Here is a 19,408-nt window from a genome sequence, read left to right as displayed (position 1 = left end):
GGGAGCTCCCCCTGCAAACGGCCCGGGTGTGCCAAGGGACTTCCAGGCAGCAAATGCCACACGTCTGTACAGGCAGCCACTTCACCCGCCGCTGGGATCTCTTTTTTCGATTTACAGAACACCAGCTCCTCTCCCTGCACTCTGGGGCTGCTTTTATAGGAGCTCGGCGATGCAGAAAGACCTGGACATGACAGCCCTGCGGCAGCCGGGGCTGCTTTCGGGGACAAGAGGCCGCCCTGGGAGTGGCAGGACCAGCCTCCTCCCCACGGTTTCGGGCCATCACCTTACAGGACGGCCTCGAAGGGCCATGGCTTTCAGCAGCCCTCACAATTTCTTTGCAATTAGTACGGTAGCTTACAAGGCACTGCTTTATCGCATTATAAAGCGTGTCTCCTTCGCAGCCATGAGAGCAGCCCGGAGGTTGTACGCAACACTGCTGCTCCCTGCGAGCTCCGTCCGGGCTGAGCATCCTCCCCTTTGCACTGTCCCCCCGCAATCAGCTCAGATCCTGCCTAGAGCTGGGTGAGAGCTTGGCCATATTTCCACTTAAAATGGCGATTGTGCGTGATGCCCCTCCACAGCATGCGCTTCCCAGCTCCTCCATGGGAGAGAGCGGAGCGGGGCCAGTGTGACAACTGGGAGTGCTCTGCTCTCACCTCGGAGCTTACCCATGAACTGTCTGTAGATATTTCAGCTTTCCAAACCGAAGGTCCCGGCCAGCATGCTGCAGCCCAGGGGCACTGCTGCCCATCACCTGCTTCTCCCCAGCGCGACTGTCCGCTCACATCTGCCACCAGCGTGTTTGCGACGTGCTCCCTACCCCGGTTCTGTCAGCAGAGCTCCAAAGGAGCTTTTAATAGCAGCTTGTTTGTTAAACCTGGGATATTTTGACAGATCTGTTGCAGAAGATGCGAGGCACAAGCAGGCAGGAGCTGTCACCCCTTCGCAGCTGCCACCCACGCTGGGGCTGGTGTTCCCCAGGAGCCCTTGCCTTCTGCCCTGCCCGGCCACCACACTGACACACCACGATTCTGTAACACGCCCGGCCACCCGTGGACTCATCAGCCGCAGACGAACCTGGATTTCTTACTGGGAAAGAACTCCTCTTCTCCGAGGCTGCCACATTTGCAGAGCCAGAGGGGTCACAGGCTAGGTGGGAAGCCGGCGTGGCTCAGCACGGTGGCCGTGCCATCGATGGCAGCAGGGGACGAGGGAAAGTGCTGTAGGTACCTACGGGTGCACAGGACCTGAGCAAAACGAGTGCTGCTCTTTCAATTACTCCTGGGCAAGGCACAGGCAAAGGACAGCAAAGTCTTCATGTCTGGGTCCTTAGGAACATGGGGCTGCTACCTGCAGAGCTGGGCAGGGTGCTGCACCCACCGACTCGACCCACCACCTCCACCAGAAGGTGACACCACAGCACAAGATGCCTCCGGACAGAGAGCCAGCTCGCTACCCAGCTCCACTTTCTTTTCCCCCAGTTCATTGCACAGCGCCTACTACCAGCCCCTCTCCCGCTTCAGGAGTGAGAATGTTAAAAATAAATGCAAAAGTACAGAAAAGTAACAAAGAATGGGAACAGCACACCTGCTCGGAGGTGGCTTGAGGTGACGCGTGCCAGCTACACCCCCAGCTCTCCAACCTTCCTCACGCTAACTTCTCAACTTCTTCATCGTTTGTATTTCACCTCCCCCTCCACTTCCCACATGGAAACAAAAGCTGATTCATACACCGAAATAATCACCTGGGACCTCCAAACGCCCACGAATTCCCTCACTTTGGCCTATGCCACTGGATAAGGAATTTTCCCAGTTTGGCATCTGGGTTTGACTCTGTCCCCTGCTCCTCTTTATATTGGTCCCACACCACAGAGGGGGCAAGGTGCGGAAAGACACCCCCACTCCCCCACCCCCACCCCCACCCCCCATTTTTAGGACTTTAATTGACCACAAAAATCAAATTTAAAAACTTGAGGCATCTGAGAAATCCAGCTACAGAGGGGAAGCACCTGGGGCAGCGGGGATGCTGCCCCTGCCCTCCCCGGCGGGTGGGGAGGTTGGCTTTCCACCAAGCGCCTTGATCACGGTTGGTGTACCCAGCATCGCAGCGGGCAGGGCGACCGATGGTTAAAGGCGGCTGCCTGGGTTCGCCTACGGAAAGAGATCAACGTGATTATTGTACCAAAAGAGAGCTGCAGCAATGGATTTTCCCTTACAGGAGGGAAAGAGTGAAGCTGTGAGCTGACAGCTCAAGTCCTGCATGCCCCGTGTCCACATGTGGTGCAAGACCATCGTCCCGGGACCCCTGACAGCAGCACGTTCACGCCGCACAACGGCCCTCCGCCAGCGCCGTGTCTGCAAACGCCTCCGCCCTTGGTGCGGCGCTCACAAAATACGGAACTGCTGCTAAGGCAGACAGCAAAGGAGCTTTCCTCCTTCCAGGCTGCCCAGATCCAAAGCCAGAAAGCAAAACTGCAACGTCGGGCCTCTTGCAGATACACTGGCCCCGAGTGCTGAGCAGAGGCACCATCGCCACACGAAGAGGAGGACGATGAAATGTTCGTTATCCACCCCGACGTGGTGACCTGGCACTTAGAGGTAGGCAGCTGGGTACAAAACCTGGAGCCGTACCCTGCCAGGTATCTGCCAGCACAGGCAGAGGTGACACAAGGCATAAATCTGTCATGTCAGGCAATGCCAACAGACACAGTTTCACAGCAGGGCTCTAGTTGGCTTCACTGTTGGGGCTCTCCTAGAAGACTACAACGGCTCAGAGTGAGAAACAAAGGTTCACTGGAGCAAATTGCTGGAAGCAACTGTCAAACCTTTAAAGCGAGGAAGAAACAGATAAAAGCCTGCAGTTTCCAGGGCATTATCACAGGTTTGCTCTCCTAGCGAGAGGCTACAAATGCACACAAAGCCACAGACACACAGCAGGGCTCGGCCAGCGCTTGCAACGCACCGCTCAGGCAGGCATCACTGCCCCCACCAAAGTGCTCCACGTCCAAACAGATGCAAAACGTGCACTGGTAGGACACCAGGACAAGTTACGGTGCAGAAGTTACAGGGCCTTCTTAGAAACAGGGACACAGCTTTGGGGAGACTCCTCACAAGACAAGAGGTCCTTGCTTTCCGCCCACGTACTAGGCAAGTATATACTGCTTGTTGCAAAAGATTCTGGAAACCAGAGCAATGTTCACTAGCAGAGATGCAACTAAACCGGCCAGGTTTCCCAGGCATCTGCCCGGTCTCTGCCATGTCAAGGGATCAGGAAGATCACACCAATTTCACCACCCGGCAGAGCAGCAACCCCAAAGGCTGCTCCAGTGCTCCTCCAAGAAATGTTTTTACTTCTCTGAGAGAATTAAGCTCTGGCTCCCAGAGCTTACAGGCTTCCCCCTCCTGTGCTGAGGCTAATGTGGTTTTTTTTCCTCCCTTCAGATTTTGAAGCAAAAGCAAAGCACTTTGATCCACCTTGAAATGATGCAATTAAACCGATTTCTGAAAAAGTCGCAGCTCTCTTCTATAGGAAGTGTTAAGCAAAGCCACACTTTTCAGCATTTTGAATAGGGAAAAAATTCATACATCCTTGTAGCTCTCAATCCATTCCCCCGAGCAGGGAAGCTGAAGAGATTTACACTGACATGTAAATCCCTGACAGACTTCTATACAACCACCAGAAGGGGCACACCCAGCAGGCAAAGCAGCATTTCACACCCGCTCTAAGTAGAGAGTGTGAAAAGGAAAGAGGTGAAAGCCGCCCCCCTTTCCCCAAATCTCAGTCATAACTCCTGCCCTACCCTGGCACTTGTGCACCCACTCCTGATGTCACTCCAGGTAACGCTGGTGTCACACGGTGCTTTGAGGACCCCACAGCTATATCAGAGCGTGTAAAAAACCGACACATCAAGGGTAGTCCAGTCCACAGATGTCAACACAGGTGCCTCTGCTCACCACAGTGCTACATGGACCTCACCTGTAGCCAGTCAAAGAAATTGCCAGATACAAGTACCATACCTTCCTCCAAGTCGTTCCTCAGAGAAGCCTCCAGCAGAGCAACGCTGGCTTCAAAAGACACTTTCTTTCGGTTAACAGCGTTTCTCTTCTTTTCATGCTTCCGCTTCTTGTGCTGCATCTCCTTCTCATACTGCGCCCATTTCTTCAGCTGCTGAGCCCTCCGCTTCTGGGCTGCCCGCAGCCTCTCCAGCGTGGGCACCTTATCCAGCAGCTGCAGCTCCGTCAGGAGGTCCACGTGGGCATCCATCGCTTCTACCGAGAGAGAGGGGGTGAAGGATGTCCCAGCGGGAAACGATGTCCCACCACAGGTCCTCTAGATCGCAGCCGCCTGCTGCTATACCAGCATCTCGAGGCTGAGCTGGGAAGGGTCCATCGCAACGTCCAATGACAATATGGTGGAAACCTGAAATGAGGAGGAAAGTGTGAGGGAGCAAGTCTCATCATCCCATGCAGACAAGCAACTAAGACCAGCCCACTGGAAAATGTGACAGGCAACACCTACCATCTCAAAAGGCAGCTCACTTCATTGCGGTTGAAGTGCTTGGTTGCTGTCACTGGACTTTGTGATTCCACCCTTCACTCACTCCAAACACCCGGGCAAAACCCTCCTGATCAAGCAGTAGTTTCTGTGTGCAATTCATTAATGTCTATAGTTCAAGGTAGCCCTCTCTTATGAGAACAAGAAAGTCTTAACGAGCAAAGACCTTCCACAGTATTTGATATAATTCCTCAGACAACTCGGAAGAGATTCAAGAACTGGAACACATCCTTCCCTCCAGCCGGCCCCTTGCAGCATAACCATCGCCCCTCGTTACAGGCGTCCCCAGCACCACAGCCAGGACTGTGCTGCGCTGCCGCACACCAGCAGCTGCCTTCCCGAAGCATTTCGGCCTGAGCAGCAAAACACGGGGCAGAGGGCACCGAGAGTGCAGTGGCAGAGCCCAGGGCAGCCACAGACACCAGACGAGGCCACCCCAGCACAAATAACCCAGAACCTGGAGATGCATGGGGCTACCCGTCCGGCGTCCTGAGGCCAGGCAGGTTTTCCCAGAGGAGCTCTACCCACCAGGAGCATCGTCTGCACTCTTCTACTTCATCCATCAGCCCCTTCTCAGCTCAGCGCTAGCTGATGGCAGACGGATAGGACATGGCTCCCAGGGAGGCGTTACTAGCACTTAAACCGCCCCAGCTAAATAAAAATCTGGGGTTTTCTGTTCATTTCTCTCTCCCTTCAGGTTTTTTCTTCACCGCACACTAGCTCGTTCTGGTTTTTCTGTATGAACTCCACAAGCACAGCAACAAGAACGGTTAAATCACAGCCCCCGACTCTCGGTACGACCATGGCATCAGAGACCTCCAAGCAGCGCTACCGGTAGAGCCATCCACCCAGAGACCCACAGGCAGCCGCCCCATCATCTGCTGCACAGAGGAGGAAACACTTCCCAGATTCAAGGAGCGGTCCAACAGGGAAAGGCGCATTTGAAATGCAGCCAATGTCACGAGCAAGCTGAAGGAGTCCTTTCCGAGCAGACCCACGCAGAGCACATGGAATGGTAAGGCGAGCGGGCCAAATCGAGGTAAGCTGAACTAACCACGCACGAGATGAGAGCTCTTATGGCTCAACCAGCTTGGGAAAAAGAGGGTTGATGGGAAAGGGAGACTCTGAAGAGGTTCAGTGTTCACAAGCACCTGAGAAAGCCCTAACAGGGCAGCTGGAGCTGTTCTTCCCTCAACCCTCCTGCTCCGAAAGAGAGGAAACAAGTCTTGTAAGCAACGGATACAAAGCGTCTACGGGAAAAATAGCAGAAGAGAGGTAACGAAACCCAGGTGAGAGACGTGGTGAGGATACCAAACCTTACCTCATCCAGCCAAGCCAGGAAAAGCCACTGTCCACCCCTCTTCTGAGGGTGAAGCAGTGTGATCGGGGAGGCTTCACTCCGAGGAGCTGCAGGAAAACGTCCATGCCATGAGCACAGCCACCACGTCCCAGTGAATTTCACGAGGTCGAGACACCCACTCCTTCCCAACATTGCTGCAGACCTGTCACAGGGGTTTGACCCTACCTATAAATATCTCGGCAGACTGACAGCGAGGCACGCCATTTCCTCCACCAAATAATTGGTTTGAGAACTGAAAACAAACTCACTCAGCCAGAGCACACAGGCAGGTCCCAGGCAGCCACCTGATCCAGTAAATGGCCAAGAGAAGGCCAAGGCAGCTACAATAGCACCTGCAAACCTTATTTTGAGCATTGCAGAATAGACCTGAACAAAAAAACCCTGTTCTGTCCCATAAGGATTTAAGATTGCAAAAAAATGCTTTAGTTCCACACATAGGGACAAACTCAAATCCTTGCAAAGTTTCTCATGACAGAGATACTACCTAGAAATTCAGACACTTGCCCGAGATGCAAAATATCAACTCACGACTTTGGGATGGCACTGGAAAGCGAGGGCAGCATGCCACAGCTCCTCCATGGCACGAGAGCCCCGCGCAGCTCCCCCCGATCCCTGCCCGCAGCTCCCACCAGCCGGGGCCGACCACGGACCCCACAAACCCCACCGACAGCACCGGCGTAAATGCAGCCCACTTCCCAAAAAGCTTTGATTTTGGGGCAGATGCATTTTTCCAAGCACAGACACTTTGCTGCAAAGCTCTTCACCACCTCCGTGAACTCGGCTCTGCAGAGCACGGCTCCTGGCCCTCGCAGGCATTCCTGGGAAGGTATCTTTTTTGGCAATCTCTGCTCCAGTAACGCAGGCTGCAGATCTGAAGCCCCGTTTACAATACCTCGAAGGAGGGGAGATCACGGCAGGAAATGCCTCTCAGCATACCGCATGCGGCACTCCCACCCTGCTCCTTTTCCAGGCCACTGCTGCCATTGTTCGCTGAAAGATGAACAAATATTTTCCAAAACACACCTGAAGTAGAAACGAGGACCTAATTCTGCAGGTTTATTAAAGAAAAGAAACCTTATTTCAGCACTTCCTTGTTTACCCAAATAAAAGCTGGAAGCTTTCTTGGTGGTATTAGGACTGCACCTTGGAAAGAGCAACAGGACAGTGATTTATCCAAAGAGAAGCATGGCTTGCTCTGCTTGCCCATGTTGCAGCCTTGTCCTCCAGCAGCTCCTCTGCTCTCACAACAGAACAAAAGGGAGATCTGTGTGGCTTACAGAGGGGAATGAAATGGAGAGGAGATCCACAGACACCAAGAGAACTTCTGGAAGAAACACCAGACACCAGCGTCTGCGCAAACCAACCAGTGAACAAACCTCTGAAAGAGCAGAGAGGTCACCCCGAGAGGTCTTCCTGAAAGAGGACACAGCTCAACTTCTCCCAGACTTCGGTACAACTCCCCTAGCACCCTCCGCGGAGCCCAGAGCCTCAGAAAAACTTTGGCTCCATCACTCCGGCTGCCTCTTTTCCGATGACCTAGTTTCTTCCCTGTACCAAGAAAATGGCACGTTGACTTCTCGTTGCACAAACCAGTTGGTCTAACTATAGCACAGTTTCAGGCCCCAGCATTTGTTTACCTGCAAAGTGACACAGAAGCTGGCTGTGTGGGTGTCTGTGGTTTGCAAGGCATCACATTTTGGTTTCTGTTTTATTTAAAGAAGGAGAGGAAAAAAATAAAGTGCTGTTCCTCGCGTTCGGCGGCGCTGAGTTTCCATGAGCTCAGCAGATCTGCCTGCCGCCGCGCCGAGCGCATCCTGCCCATCGCACGCAGCCCGTGGGGACAACGGGCGACTCTTCCAGGGGCCAAAAGGAAGGCGCGACGCTCGCTACTGTATTGCCCCCGCGCCATCGCCGTCCTCTCGGCGCTGCGGCGGAGAAAGACCTGCTCCAACCGTGCCAAAGATCAGTTCCTACGAAGGGCATGCTGGCAAACACAACTGTTTTTTTTTAAAAAAGCTTGCATTTCCTGTACGTTCTGTCTCCCCGTGGTACAAGATTCACCTCGCTAAGCTCGGGAGGGCAGGGCACTGGGTACTCACTTGCAGCACAGGAAGCGACAGCGATTCTGTGAAGTGAGAGTTTATCGAGTCGGCGGTTGCCACCAGCTGCCCACCCCGCGCCAGCAGCCCTGCCTGGGGGGTCCTTCGTCTCCCGTACGCACACCTCCCTCCAGCTCACGTTTAGAGGCTGGCACTCGCATCCCGCGAAGGAGAAAACTGAGTGCGCTCATTTTCCCGTTCCAGCACACGCTCCGAGCTGCCCCCTCGACCTTCCGACCAAGCATTCCACTCGCAGGCACTTGGCCGTAACGCTGCCGAGCCTGGGGCTGGCTGCATTAAAACAGCCCCGTTGCTGAGTGACACTGGAGAGCTTTCTTGCCTCCCCACCAGGCGACAACGCTGGAGCCGAGACCTGCAAATCCTGTCGCATCTCTCCAAGGCGCTACTTAAAGCACAGCATGACACTGAAGCAGAACACAAACACTTACAAGAGTCCTTCACTTAAGTGTCATCAATTGACTTCGGTTTTATTCCACTTAAAAAAACCCAGACACAAACCATGGAAGAGCAACCCTTGAATGGGACACCTTGAAAAGAAACAGTACAGCAACTAGAGAATTCTTCTAAGTTGCGCATCTTTCAAGCAAAGGTAAAATTTAAGACCCAGGTAGGTGAGCAGCCACTTCTGAAGTCCAGGAGATCATTCCCACTCACGGGATTGCTTGTGCGGAGGTACCTGCAGGATCGGGCCCAGCCGAGTAGGTGAAGCGTCTGCATTTGCCGCATAACGTCAAGTCAGTGGCACAAACAGCGACAGAAATAGCCCTCCCCTCCCCACCCCAAGCTAATCTTCTCTCAGCTGGAATTGGAAACCAAGCACGAAAGCCTAGAGCAGGGATCTGAGCGCATAAGCAGCCTGCAGAGGAGGTGGCTGCCTGATTTATTTGTTTCATTAAGCGTCAACTCCTGCATCATGGCAAAGTGAGGAATTGCCACATTTACCCCTTTGGCTTCCTACGAGGGCCAAGGCCAATCTACGCTGCTCCTGCCCCACAAAACGCTAGACGACCAGCCCATCGCAGCCCTTTCGCTGAACCCATCCTCCAGCAACGAGCACCAATGAAGAATTTATGGGCTTCTCTTTTGGGCATCGCCCTCAGGCTCATCACTGCTTGGTGGTACAAAGCGGCCAAAGGCGCATGTTCTGCATTGCTGCTTCTGCTGCTGGCCAGCATCTGCCCGAGGTCTGGAGGAAGCAGCAGAGCCGCTCTTCATCGCTTGCTCCCCAACGAGGGGAAGAGCTCACTGGCAGCCCAGCAGCTGTAACACCATCCAGAGACAGCCAGAAAGCCATCGAGAGAAGGAGGTGACAGACTGAGGGACAGGCAGGAACAGCAGAGATAGGCAGGCACAGGAGTTCAACTGTCCCCAAGGAAGAACAAGGCGGGGGACACAGGGAGGGTGCCCAAAGCGTAGACGTGCCATGGGACTGTCTACACAAAAAGAGCCAAGGTCCCTTCCCCCCTCCCCGGAGCCCAGATGGGGGTGAGAAGGGCAGCAGCATCTCCCTCCCGCCCTTCCCAGAGCAACACGCTCCAAGTCATTTCCTAAACTGTGTCACTGCTGAGGACGTAACCGCACCGGCTCTGCCGAGGTGCTCCCCACCCCACCATCACCCCCACCGTCACGCAAGCTGCTCCTCGCAGCAATCTGCAATACCTTCGGGAAGATGGGAAACCAAACCCCTCTTCTGGCCTGCTGATGGGAACAGTAAGCCCTGTTCTTGATGAAGAGCTCCTGGTGCTTGTAGGGTGGTGGGTCTTTTAATTAGTACAGGGTGCATCAAGACAAGAGGGTCTTTTGAGTTAAGAAGACCACAGCCTAGAACCAGGGTTTCTTTCTTTATTATAACTGCTTCTCCCATCTCCTGCCTTTTGCAAAAACATCTCACTAGAACATCATCAACAAGGACACTACATCAAGCCCTACCACCCAACCCCCCAACCCGTGACAGCCTCACACACCTGTAACAGAGGACTCAGCCACTGGGTCTTCCAAGTGAAGACAGACAGAGGGTCAGATACCAACAGTGACCATACAGCAGACTGGGGAGTTCAAATCACAAGAGAGATGTCTGCCCCTCCAAGGCATCACAGCCCCAAAACACTTGCTTTCACCTGCCATGCTACAGGACAGTCCCATTTCCCACCAAGCCCTGGTGAAGCAGAATCACAGAATCACAGAATAGTAGGGGTTGGAAGGGACCTCTGTGGGTCATCTAGTCCATCTAGCAGAGGGGAGAACGCCGGTGGTGAAAGGCTGCAGGGGTAAGCAATTCAAACCGCAGCGTCTCCAGCCTCCTGAAGGGTTTCCTTTCTTTTCCGAACATGACATTTTTATTCCTCTGATACCAGGCCATGCCAGACAGGTTGTACCATCTCCCTTGTCTGGAGGGCTGCGCAACGACTGCGACGCAGGTGGGCACTGACCACCACCTCCTCCGGGATGCCAGGGCTGACAGCAAAGCTGAAGTCAGAAGCCTGCCGCCGGTAACACACGGCCCCTGAACACAGGACATGAAACCACCGCTTAACAGACACCTAAGCCAGTGCTTTCAAAATAATACACAACAAACCCTTCCCAGAGGTCAAGAGCATCCACTGATGAACAGATGAACACAGAACAAGGTCACTTGCCTGACTTCAAGCCGCAAACTCACTGCAAGTGAGTGCTACACCACCACCTCAATATTATTTTTTCTAGCCCTGTGCTCCAGCCATGAGGTACTGGTGAAACCCTACTCGTCCCTCGGTGCTACTTTAACAGCTCCAGCCACTACTGCTGGTAGCAAATTCTTCTTGCATGCACCACGTGATGCTCCCCGCACCACGCTGCGAGCCCCACAGCACCCACGGGTTAACCACACAGAGGAGGGAAAATTCTGCAAACTGGTGCTGCATGATCGACTGTCGCTGGTATCTGAAGGAGCAAACAGCTCCTTTCCTCACTCAGGGCTTCCGCAGCGTTTTAAGCACAGCTGCTCAGCGCTACCAAAGAAATGGTTCCTCCTGAAGGAATGAAGGGGAAAGTGGCAGGAAACATCACTTTAAAAACAAAAAAGAATAAAAAAAGATATTTCAGCCAAGACTCCTGAGGGAACACAACTGCTACAGACTTCCCTGGGGTGCTGGTGAGGAAGAGCAGGTACAGATGTCTTCTGGTTGAGAGATCTCATCAGAAATTGGGAGTTTCGGGAGAGATTCTTGGCTTTCCCACAGGTTTCTGGCATGCAAAATAAGTAACTTAATCTGTGCCCCAATTACCTTCTTAAAGCGAAGATACTGTTCTACCCGCCCTTTGTTGCTCGACGCAAAGGTGAGTTCGACGGTGAAGGTGCATCAGTGTAAGACACTTTTCTAGCTTAACGGAAAGCTCAAAATTTAAAGCTAAAATCTTCCCCAGAGAATTAAAAACATTTTGGTTTGGCCGCTTTATCTCTAGTTGCAGATAACCTCTCTCTCTTCAATGAGCTCCTTCCTAGCAGCAGCAAGGAAATACCAGCAAGAAGGAAAAAGCGAAACAGCAAGTCAAAAAATCGCTTTGGAGCCAATGCTGGTAATAGAAAATTTTAAGTGCTTCATTCTTTTCTCCTCCCAACTGCTCCACTCCTAACAATATTGGCAGTTGTTTGAGGAAAGCCCCTCAGTATTTTCACTATTTACTTCCCGTAAACACTCAACACAGCACAACATGCATTCTTTTTTCTATCAATATTTCAACGTGGGTTTCCTTCGAAAAAGCCCTTCCGTGCCAAGCAGCCCTCCCCCCATCAGCGTGCCTGGAAACACGCCGCTCTTCCCGGCGGCACCTCAGCGACGAGCCAGACCAGCCCGGTGCCGGTCCCCGGCGTACGTCCGCTGGCCATCAAGCTCCTGTCAGTAGCTGGAGAGCGGGGGCCGTGGGTTCGCTGGACATGGAGGGCTTTGCTTCAGCAGGACACCAGCCCGCACACGGCTTACGCGCGCGAGTTAGGAGCGAGCCCGAGCGTTAGCGCTAGCCCAGCTCAGCGCCTGCTTCCCTCCACGCGGTTTTGTGCCAAGCTGCTCCGTAAGCCCAACTCCCAGCGCCGGGCAGCAGGACTCGGAGGCGTTCTGGTAAACCTTAATCTAGCAGCTCCGTAGGGCAAACGCTCTTTTCGACGTCTGCTCCACGCGGCTCTGGCAAGGCTGACACTTTTCTGCGTTCAGCTGTCCTTGCGCTGGGTAGATTTTCAAAAGCAGAACTTTTCTGTGGACAGTTTTTAGGTTCGCTGCAAGTTCGGGGTTTTTCCTCCCCTCTTCATTTTTATTCCCTGGCATCCCCCCGACACGGGCTCTCCCTCCGCACCCACGGGCAGGGTGGGCTCCTCCAGCCCCGGGGCCGAGGCGCAGCTCCGGACCTGGTGCAGGGTGCCCCTTCCAGGGTGCCTCGGAGCTGCACAGGCTGCTCAGCCCCTTTCGCCTTCCGAGGGCGAAACCTGGGGCTTGCCTCCTGCTTTCGGGTCGATCGGCGCATCAGCCGGAGCAGGCAGCCTGGGCTCTCGGCCGCCAGCTTGTCACGCATGGAAGGGAGAGGGGCACACGTAGCTCGAACTCAAAAATCTGTGATTTTGAATTGAGTTAAAAATCAGAAACTAAGTTTGGGGCTCAATTTTAAACTACACACCAAAACAAGCCATCCCCTTTTAACCTAGTGCAAAAGAGAAAACCATTCAACGCCTGTAAATCCGCAGAGAGCACGCACTAATTGCGCCGGTTCATATTTTTCCTTCGATGAGGACTGTACACACCAAACCCTGCGCAAAGCTCTCCCCTCTGCTCCCCGCTGACGGCACCCGAGGCAGGGCAGACACAGGCTCAAGGCAGCGCACAGGACTCCAGAGAAGACGATGCTCAAAGACAAGAAAATTTTATTCCTTCAAGAATTCATTACATACCACTCCCCTCTCCCCTTTGCTCTCCCAAAGAAAAGCATCTGCCAACAAAATTTATCTCTAGCATCAGAGGAGCAGCAGGATTCCTGCCCTTCGGCAAAGAAAGAAAGATCAGAATGGGATTTCTGTGCAAACATGAACCGAATCCCAACTTCCCTCGCACGAGAGCAGCCCCATCTTCTGAGCCAGGCAGTTAAATACTGAAGGAAAGGCGTGCAGCGGCTCTGATTATGTGGAACAAAAATTAATTGAGGGCATAAGTCTCCGATTCGGCTTTCCATTTCTTTTTTCCACAGCACATTATATGTGAGTGTGGGTTGCAATGTAGGCACCTGCAGGGAAAGCAGCCTGACCCATCTGTGACAGGGATATTACCTCCTTTTATTTGTTTTTCTGGTTAAAGCTTCCGTTTTTTTTTATCAGCCCTGCAACAGACAGATGTGTGGAGTCTTCCAAAACTGCATCCCCCTTCCTGACATTTTAAACTACACATTTAGGGATCTGCAATCTGAAAAACGACAACGAGTTTTTCCCCAAAACAGGCTTTAAAAAAAGACATGGGGAAAAAAACAAAGCTAATTTCCAACAGAATCTCAAAAACATCATTTCCAGAACCCACACCCTCTTCCCTTAAGATACAAATTAAAGCCCTGTTTGCCTGCACCCCGGTCTTTTTAACAGAAATCCTTCCATTGTTTAAAGCCACTTACACACATTTTGGCCCGTGGAAAAAAAAAAAAAAAGAAAAACCCACAAATATCCTGAGAACAGCCCTACCCTGGCACAGCAACAAGCTAGATAAGCGCCTGGATTTTCCATTTACGGCTCCTAGGCACCTCGCCCTGTGCCATCATGGGATGTTTCAGCGCAGGGCTTGTGCGGGCCCTCACTGTCGACAGGGACGGGGCTTTCTCAGAGGACACCCGCTCTCGTCGTGCCGTCACACCCGGAGGTGCAGCGCCCAGAGGTGACAGCGAAAGCGGGCATCCCACTTGCCCCCATGCAGCTACGCAACCCCCATGCCTGTCCCTTCCTGCAGCAGGCTGGGGACACAGCATCCCCCCAGGGAGTCACCAGCCCACGGGACTACATGCCTCTATTTTTAATTTTTCTCTGATTTCTTTGCCACCAGAAGAGAGCCCTGCCTTGCACTTCTCTTTCCAAGGCAAAGCATAAAACTGCCAGTTTTATGGCACCAACAGCCAACAAAGCCACCACCACAACAACAATCAGATGGGAGGAAGGGACTACGCGTGTTGGGTTCACACTGCGAGATGATGCCGGCACGCAAGAGAAGATTTGTCCCTGCACATCCATACTGGAGTCTGCTATACCAGCATCGACGTCAAGAGATATTAACCACTTCCAAGGTGGACACCTAAAGCACAGTACAGAGTGATCCAAGGTCAGGTCCAGCGGGAAGCACCAGCTCCCGCAGAAGGTAGGAGAGGTCCCCGGACTGCAAGGCCACAGGAGCAAACACCACAGAGCCCGTTAGCACCAGCCATTTGACCCCAGCCATGGGACCGATGTCACAACCACCACCCAACTCGGAGCACCCTGGTGCCACAACCAAACTGGCCAAAGAGCCCACCACGGCATGAAGAGAGGTTCTGAGAGACTGGTAAGAAGCACTGCTGTCAGGATGATGGGGTGCTTGTGATGGGCTTGGGTACAGCTGGCAGGATTTGAAAGTGCCTGCTACACGCCTGACAAGAGGAATATGGATCTAGCGGGAGATTTAAGAGAGGATGCTCTTCCCAACAATCTGATTCATCCTTTTTAAATAGCAGTTGTATTTAATTATTGCTAACAAAATGCTTTCCACTCTAATGCTTATGGACACTATTGAGCGTATCTATTACCATTCCAATAATCCTCAAAAGATCTTCACCAAATAACACAAAAAGGTGCCCTCTAAGCCATCCTGCATCCCTCAGGGAGCCTGTACCTCTCCTCAGGATGGTGCTGCCCACCCGCCTCTGCTGTGCAGGGACCAGCGGGGTGCCCGTCAGCTCTGCTGGGAGAGTAAAGAGGCCAGACTCTGGGAAAAATGAATTATTCACGCTACAGTGCGGGATGTTTTGCTCCATATGGCTCGAACATCTGGATTTGTTATCGAAGGCATGGTCCTCATACCTTGGTGAACTCTGAAATGACTCACTTATTCCATTGCTAAACCATGCACATGCCGCCCCCCTACTCCACAAAATTCATCCTCCTGTCCACCTAGCCTTTGCAGGTCAAGGTCAGCCACCAGAATGCAAGAAGAGGGTCCTGAGGCTGCTGATCTGGCACTAACAGACCTACAGCAGAGTGGGCCAGGCTTCCCTGCAGCATCGTGTAGGTGCTATATGGTACCAGTATCAGCCCATTCACAGCAACGGCGGCAAAGATCAGGACCACCAGATACTGCTAGCGCAGGGCAAGCAAGACTGTTCTCCCCTGAAGCCTGCAGCAACATTAGACATGCATCTTCTAGAAAGTTGAACCATAACACTTCAAGAGGACGAAGGCTCCTCAAAATGCAGATCAGCAGAAATCCCGCATGGGAAGCGGGCTGCTGCCGGCAGGGCTTGGCTGAGGAAAAGCATCTCCACCACTGCCTCTCGCTTCCACTCCTGCCCAAGCACAGCTCCAAAGTAACTTGCCTTATCTCCGACGCAAACCATCAGATCGAAACAAAATGTTTTGCTAGCAAAACGCTAACAAAATGTTACAGCACAGCTTTCTGCAGTGCCAACAGCACCAGTTTCAGTCTTACAGCAAACACTCAGAGCAGCTTGCCACTGCCTTGCTTGCGAGGCAGATTTTATGTTTCTAAAGTATCTTATTTTTAGGTGCAGTTATCAACCCGCACGTCACCATACATGCCCTACTTTCTATGTGTTCTGCATCTACTCTTGGCCACAGTCAGAGATGGTACGTTGGCTTGACTTGCTGCTCTGACAATGCAGTTGCTCTGACATTCAGCTTCAGCAAACACTTACCACTTCTTAGTTTGAAAATATGATTTTGGGTACTTGACATGAACTTGGCTACGAACATGGTACCAGAATTGCTGGTACTGCTCTTCTTGTCAGTCTAGTTCTCACTTTGCTTCTGCCATTCCTGGGATTACAAGCACTAGGGCCCTGCTGCTACAGGCCAAGGAGAACCTCGTCCACCATGAGCACACGGTTTTGCCATCCTTCTCTGCTGTCTCAACGTGCAGCCATGCCTGGAATGTGCAAACGGCCAGACATGTCCAGGGGAGAGAGTCCTCCCAAAGATATTGAGATTTACAGGCCAGAATTCAGCTGGGAAGAATGGCTGCTCTTAAGGAGACTTTCTGGAGGACTCCCTGGGCACCCTGCCATTTGGCGTGTGCCTCAGCTGAATATTTGTTCTGAGAAGCAGTTTGATTTGGATGGCAGAAGAATCAGTGTTCTGGTAGAGAAAGTCAAATTCAGGTAGCAGGGGCATCTTACAGCCAGAACTGTGATCTGATCCTGCAGATGGTGGAGACGGCCCTTCTGCATCCCGCTGATGGATCTACAGCGCAGCTCCCACCAGCTGCTTTGGTGGGTTAAGCAAGTCAGCAAGCAAAGCCCACCCTCTACAAAGCCCCTCTCAGTTTCACACACCAGATGTGAAATTAAGGTCTGGCTTACCAGGTCTTGCTCCAACCTCAGTAATAAAAAGCCAAGCCCTACACAAATCCCCAAATCTCAGCTTAGAGCCACAAAGTAAACGATGGTGGGTATTACGAGACACTCCACACCCAGCATGGGGCTCACCTCTTCCTTGGTCTTTCCCCCCTGATGTATTTGACCTTTGAGCTGCTGAGCGAGGAATCCAGCAGAATTTGTGCCGGTGAAATGCTGCCAGCATCCCGCATTGCCACAGGGAGCCACTGTAGAGCAAGTCCTCGTCCTTGGGGCTTTCCCACGCAGATCGTTAGAGGTGCCATGACTACACCATAACATTGCATGGAGCATTTGGGACAAAATTAAGGGAACTGGCACCAATGAGCAAAGCTGTGTATCTCCAGCCTTCCCTCCTAGGCTGTCCCCTCTCTTCTCTCCCAAAATACCCAACGGGCACCTCCTGTCCCTCCCCGCTCAAGGGCAAAGCATCAAGACTTAAGGTGTCGAGCAGCCCCTCACCTACAGAGCAGAGGTAAGAGCTAATGAGCAAACTCACAAGGGAGGTCTCTTGGCAACACAGGGTGAGAGAAAAGGAGAAAATTGCTGCCAGCTTGTTTGTGTGCACTTACGGTGGCATTTCCAACCCTGTAATTGTTGTATAATGAATTTAGCAATGGAGTACAAGAGCTATGATTCATTCAGGCCAAAAAACCATGAGTCAGCCCCCAAAGAATCATGAGATGTTAAAATTATATACATTTAACTCGAGCTTGACAAATCCAAAAGAGCAGTGTAACAGCAGAGTGCCTCAGCCCAACTCCAAACATCATGCAAGCACCCCCCTCCTCCTCCCAGCCAACGCAAGCCGAGAGCAGCACGAGAGCAGCACCTAGGTCGGCTGCTGCAAATAATTTACGCTTGCCACCGATGCCCAGCTCAGGTTATCAGCCCCAGCTCAGCCCAAGGCACCTGATGCTGCCTCTTACCTCGTGCTCGCACTGACTCACCGAGAAAAGTGACAAGGTCCCATCCAGCCTCAGAAAAGCTCTTTGTGCAATCTTGCCGTGGACCTTTTAGGGGGTGGGGGATGAGGACCCGGGACGCTCGCCTCGCTGTGTGCGACCGGCACAAGAGCCAGACAGAGGAGCGGGGGGAGAGCTGAGGTGGTTGTGGGGAGCTCCAGTCAGCGCTACAGCAAAGCACAGGGTGGGGGGGGAGTGCAGATCTCTGCATGGGATCGAGCAAGAAACAGGGCAGATTTGTCACAGGAAAGGATGCCTAAGCTAAGGAGCGTGTGCGGATCACAGGAAGGTGATGCAAAGCAGACCTCAGGAAAAATCAGATGTTTTCCTAGCTCTGTTGGGTAATCTTGCTCAAGCCATGCCCTGTACGCTGCACCTACAGAGCTCGCACATGTGCAAAGGAAAGTTATTTTGAAGTGAGATAGGGTGCGAATTCAAAGCAGCACGCCTATTCTGGGTTAACTCCCCAGGTGGCTTCGTGTTCTAGAGTGGCTGTACGTTTTTCTAGTTCAATTCACTTCAAAAATAGATTAGGCCAATGGTTCTGATCTGCAAGGCCATGGCAGCTGGCCTGCTGCTTTCAGAGCATCCTTAATTAGAGCCTGGATATGGGGGCACGGCGGGCTCCAGGATGCAGGCGCGATAGTCCAAATTTGGATACATTACATTAACCTAAACCAGGAGAGAAACAACCGCCCGCAGGAGGGGCTGCGCGGCATCGCCGGGGCAGGACCCGCTGCACAGTGGCTGCTCCCGCAGCAGGGCCAGCCCTCGGCCGGGGGACAGCCCCTGCAGCCCACCCTGCCAGCCACAAACCAGCCGGCACCAGAGGAAACCCGCAATCGGCACTTCGCACGCAACCCAAAGCCTTCTTATAAAGCCATTTTTGTTTGAGGTTCATATGAATTTACCGTTTATCAAGCTTCCATTTAGCCTCATTAATCACAGCCTATCAAGCTCTTTCAAACGCAAACATAGAAAAGCACCCAGCAACTGCACTCCTCAGCTTATCCTTCTCCTGCCGGGATTATGGAAGGCTACGAAGCAGGAATACCAACCCACCTGTCTCCTGCTTTTCAACCACTTCCCTCGGGATGAAATCAGCTGACTGTTCTGGAAAAAAACACACTGATCGCTCTCCCTGCCAGCTAGCAACCTTCAAGGATAGCAAACAGCATGCTGTGCAGGAGAAAGAGCATCCCTGCGAAAGCCGAGGGGAGAGGCAGACAGGCAGCTCCCGGCACGCAGACGCTGTCTCTGGAAGCAGGGGTGGCCAAGCCACTTCTGTCAAAGGCTTTGCGTTTCCTACCCGGGCCTCTAGAGCCGGAGATCTCGCAGCTCACCTAATCCACGTCAAGCGATATACCGTTTGTTTGCTTTGTACCAGTATTAAGGCTTAGCCTTCCCCAAGCTATTCATTTTTGTCTTCTCTCCTCTATGCCTGTGTGGCTGTTAACCCTGGTGTCGACACGCTTTGGTGAGACTTGCGAGGAAAAGGTCCATTAGGAAGAACCACATCACTCTGAAGGTAACATTTGCCCCGGCTAGCAGAGGTGCTGCCGGGTTCGGACCCGGCCCAGTACCATCAGTTCTCACTGGTGAACCCTTTCCCACTTTGCCACGAGACTCAGGGCTTAGCGTTGATTCCTCTCACCTCCCAAAGTCTGAGCTTTTTCCACTGCCCTCCATCTGTGCCGTTCGCTTGAGCCAAGCGCAGCGCTACCCCCCGAAGAGGGAACTACCCCGATTTCAGCGAGGAAGGTGCAGGCAGCCAGTGATTCACATCCACAATTACCAGTCCCTTACGCTGC

At 52.8% G+C, this 19,408-nt stretch overlaps 1 protein-coding gene across 1 annotated transcript in view; it reads right to left on the bottom strand.

Moving 5' to 3' along the window:
- PPP1R16B (protein phosphatase 1 regulatory subunit 16B) overlaps positions 1 to 19,408 on the bottom strand; it is a 68,102-nt gene that overhangs the window by 45,240 nt on the left and 3,454 nt on the right. The window contains exon 2 of the mRNA XM_075438778.1: positions 4,017 to 4,419. Within this exon, the coding sequence (XP_075294893.1) occupies positions 4,017 to 4,263 (247 nt within the window). The 5' untranslated portion in view covers positions 4,264 to 4,419. The remainder of the gene's footprint in view (positions 1 to 4,016; positions 4,420 to 19,408) is intronic.

Source organism: Opisthocomus hoazin, chromosome 18 (assembly GCF_030867145.1).
Source record: "Opisthocomus hoazin isolate bOpiHoa1 chromosome 18, bOpiHoa1.hap1, whole genome shotgun sequence".
Lineage (NCBI taxonomy): Eukaryota > Metazoa > Chordata > Aves > Opisthocomiformes > Opisthocomidae > Opisthocomus > Opisthocomus hoazin.
This window is presented reverse-complemented; position numbering and strand designations above follow the sequence as displayed.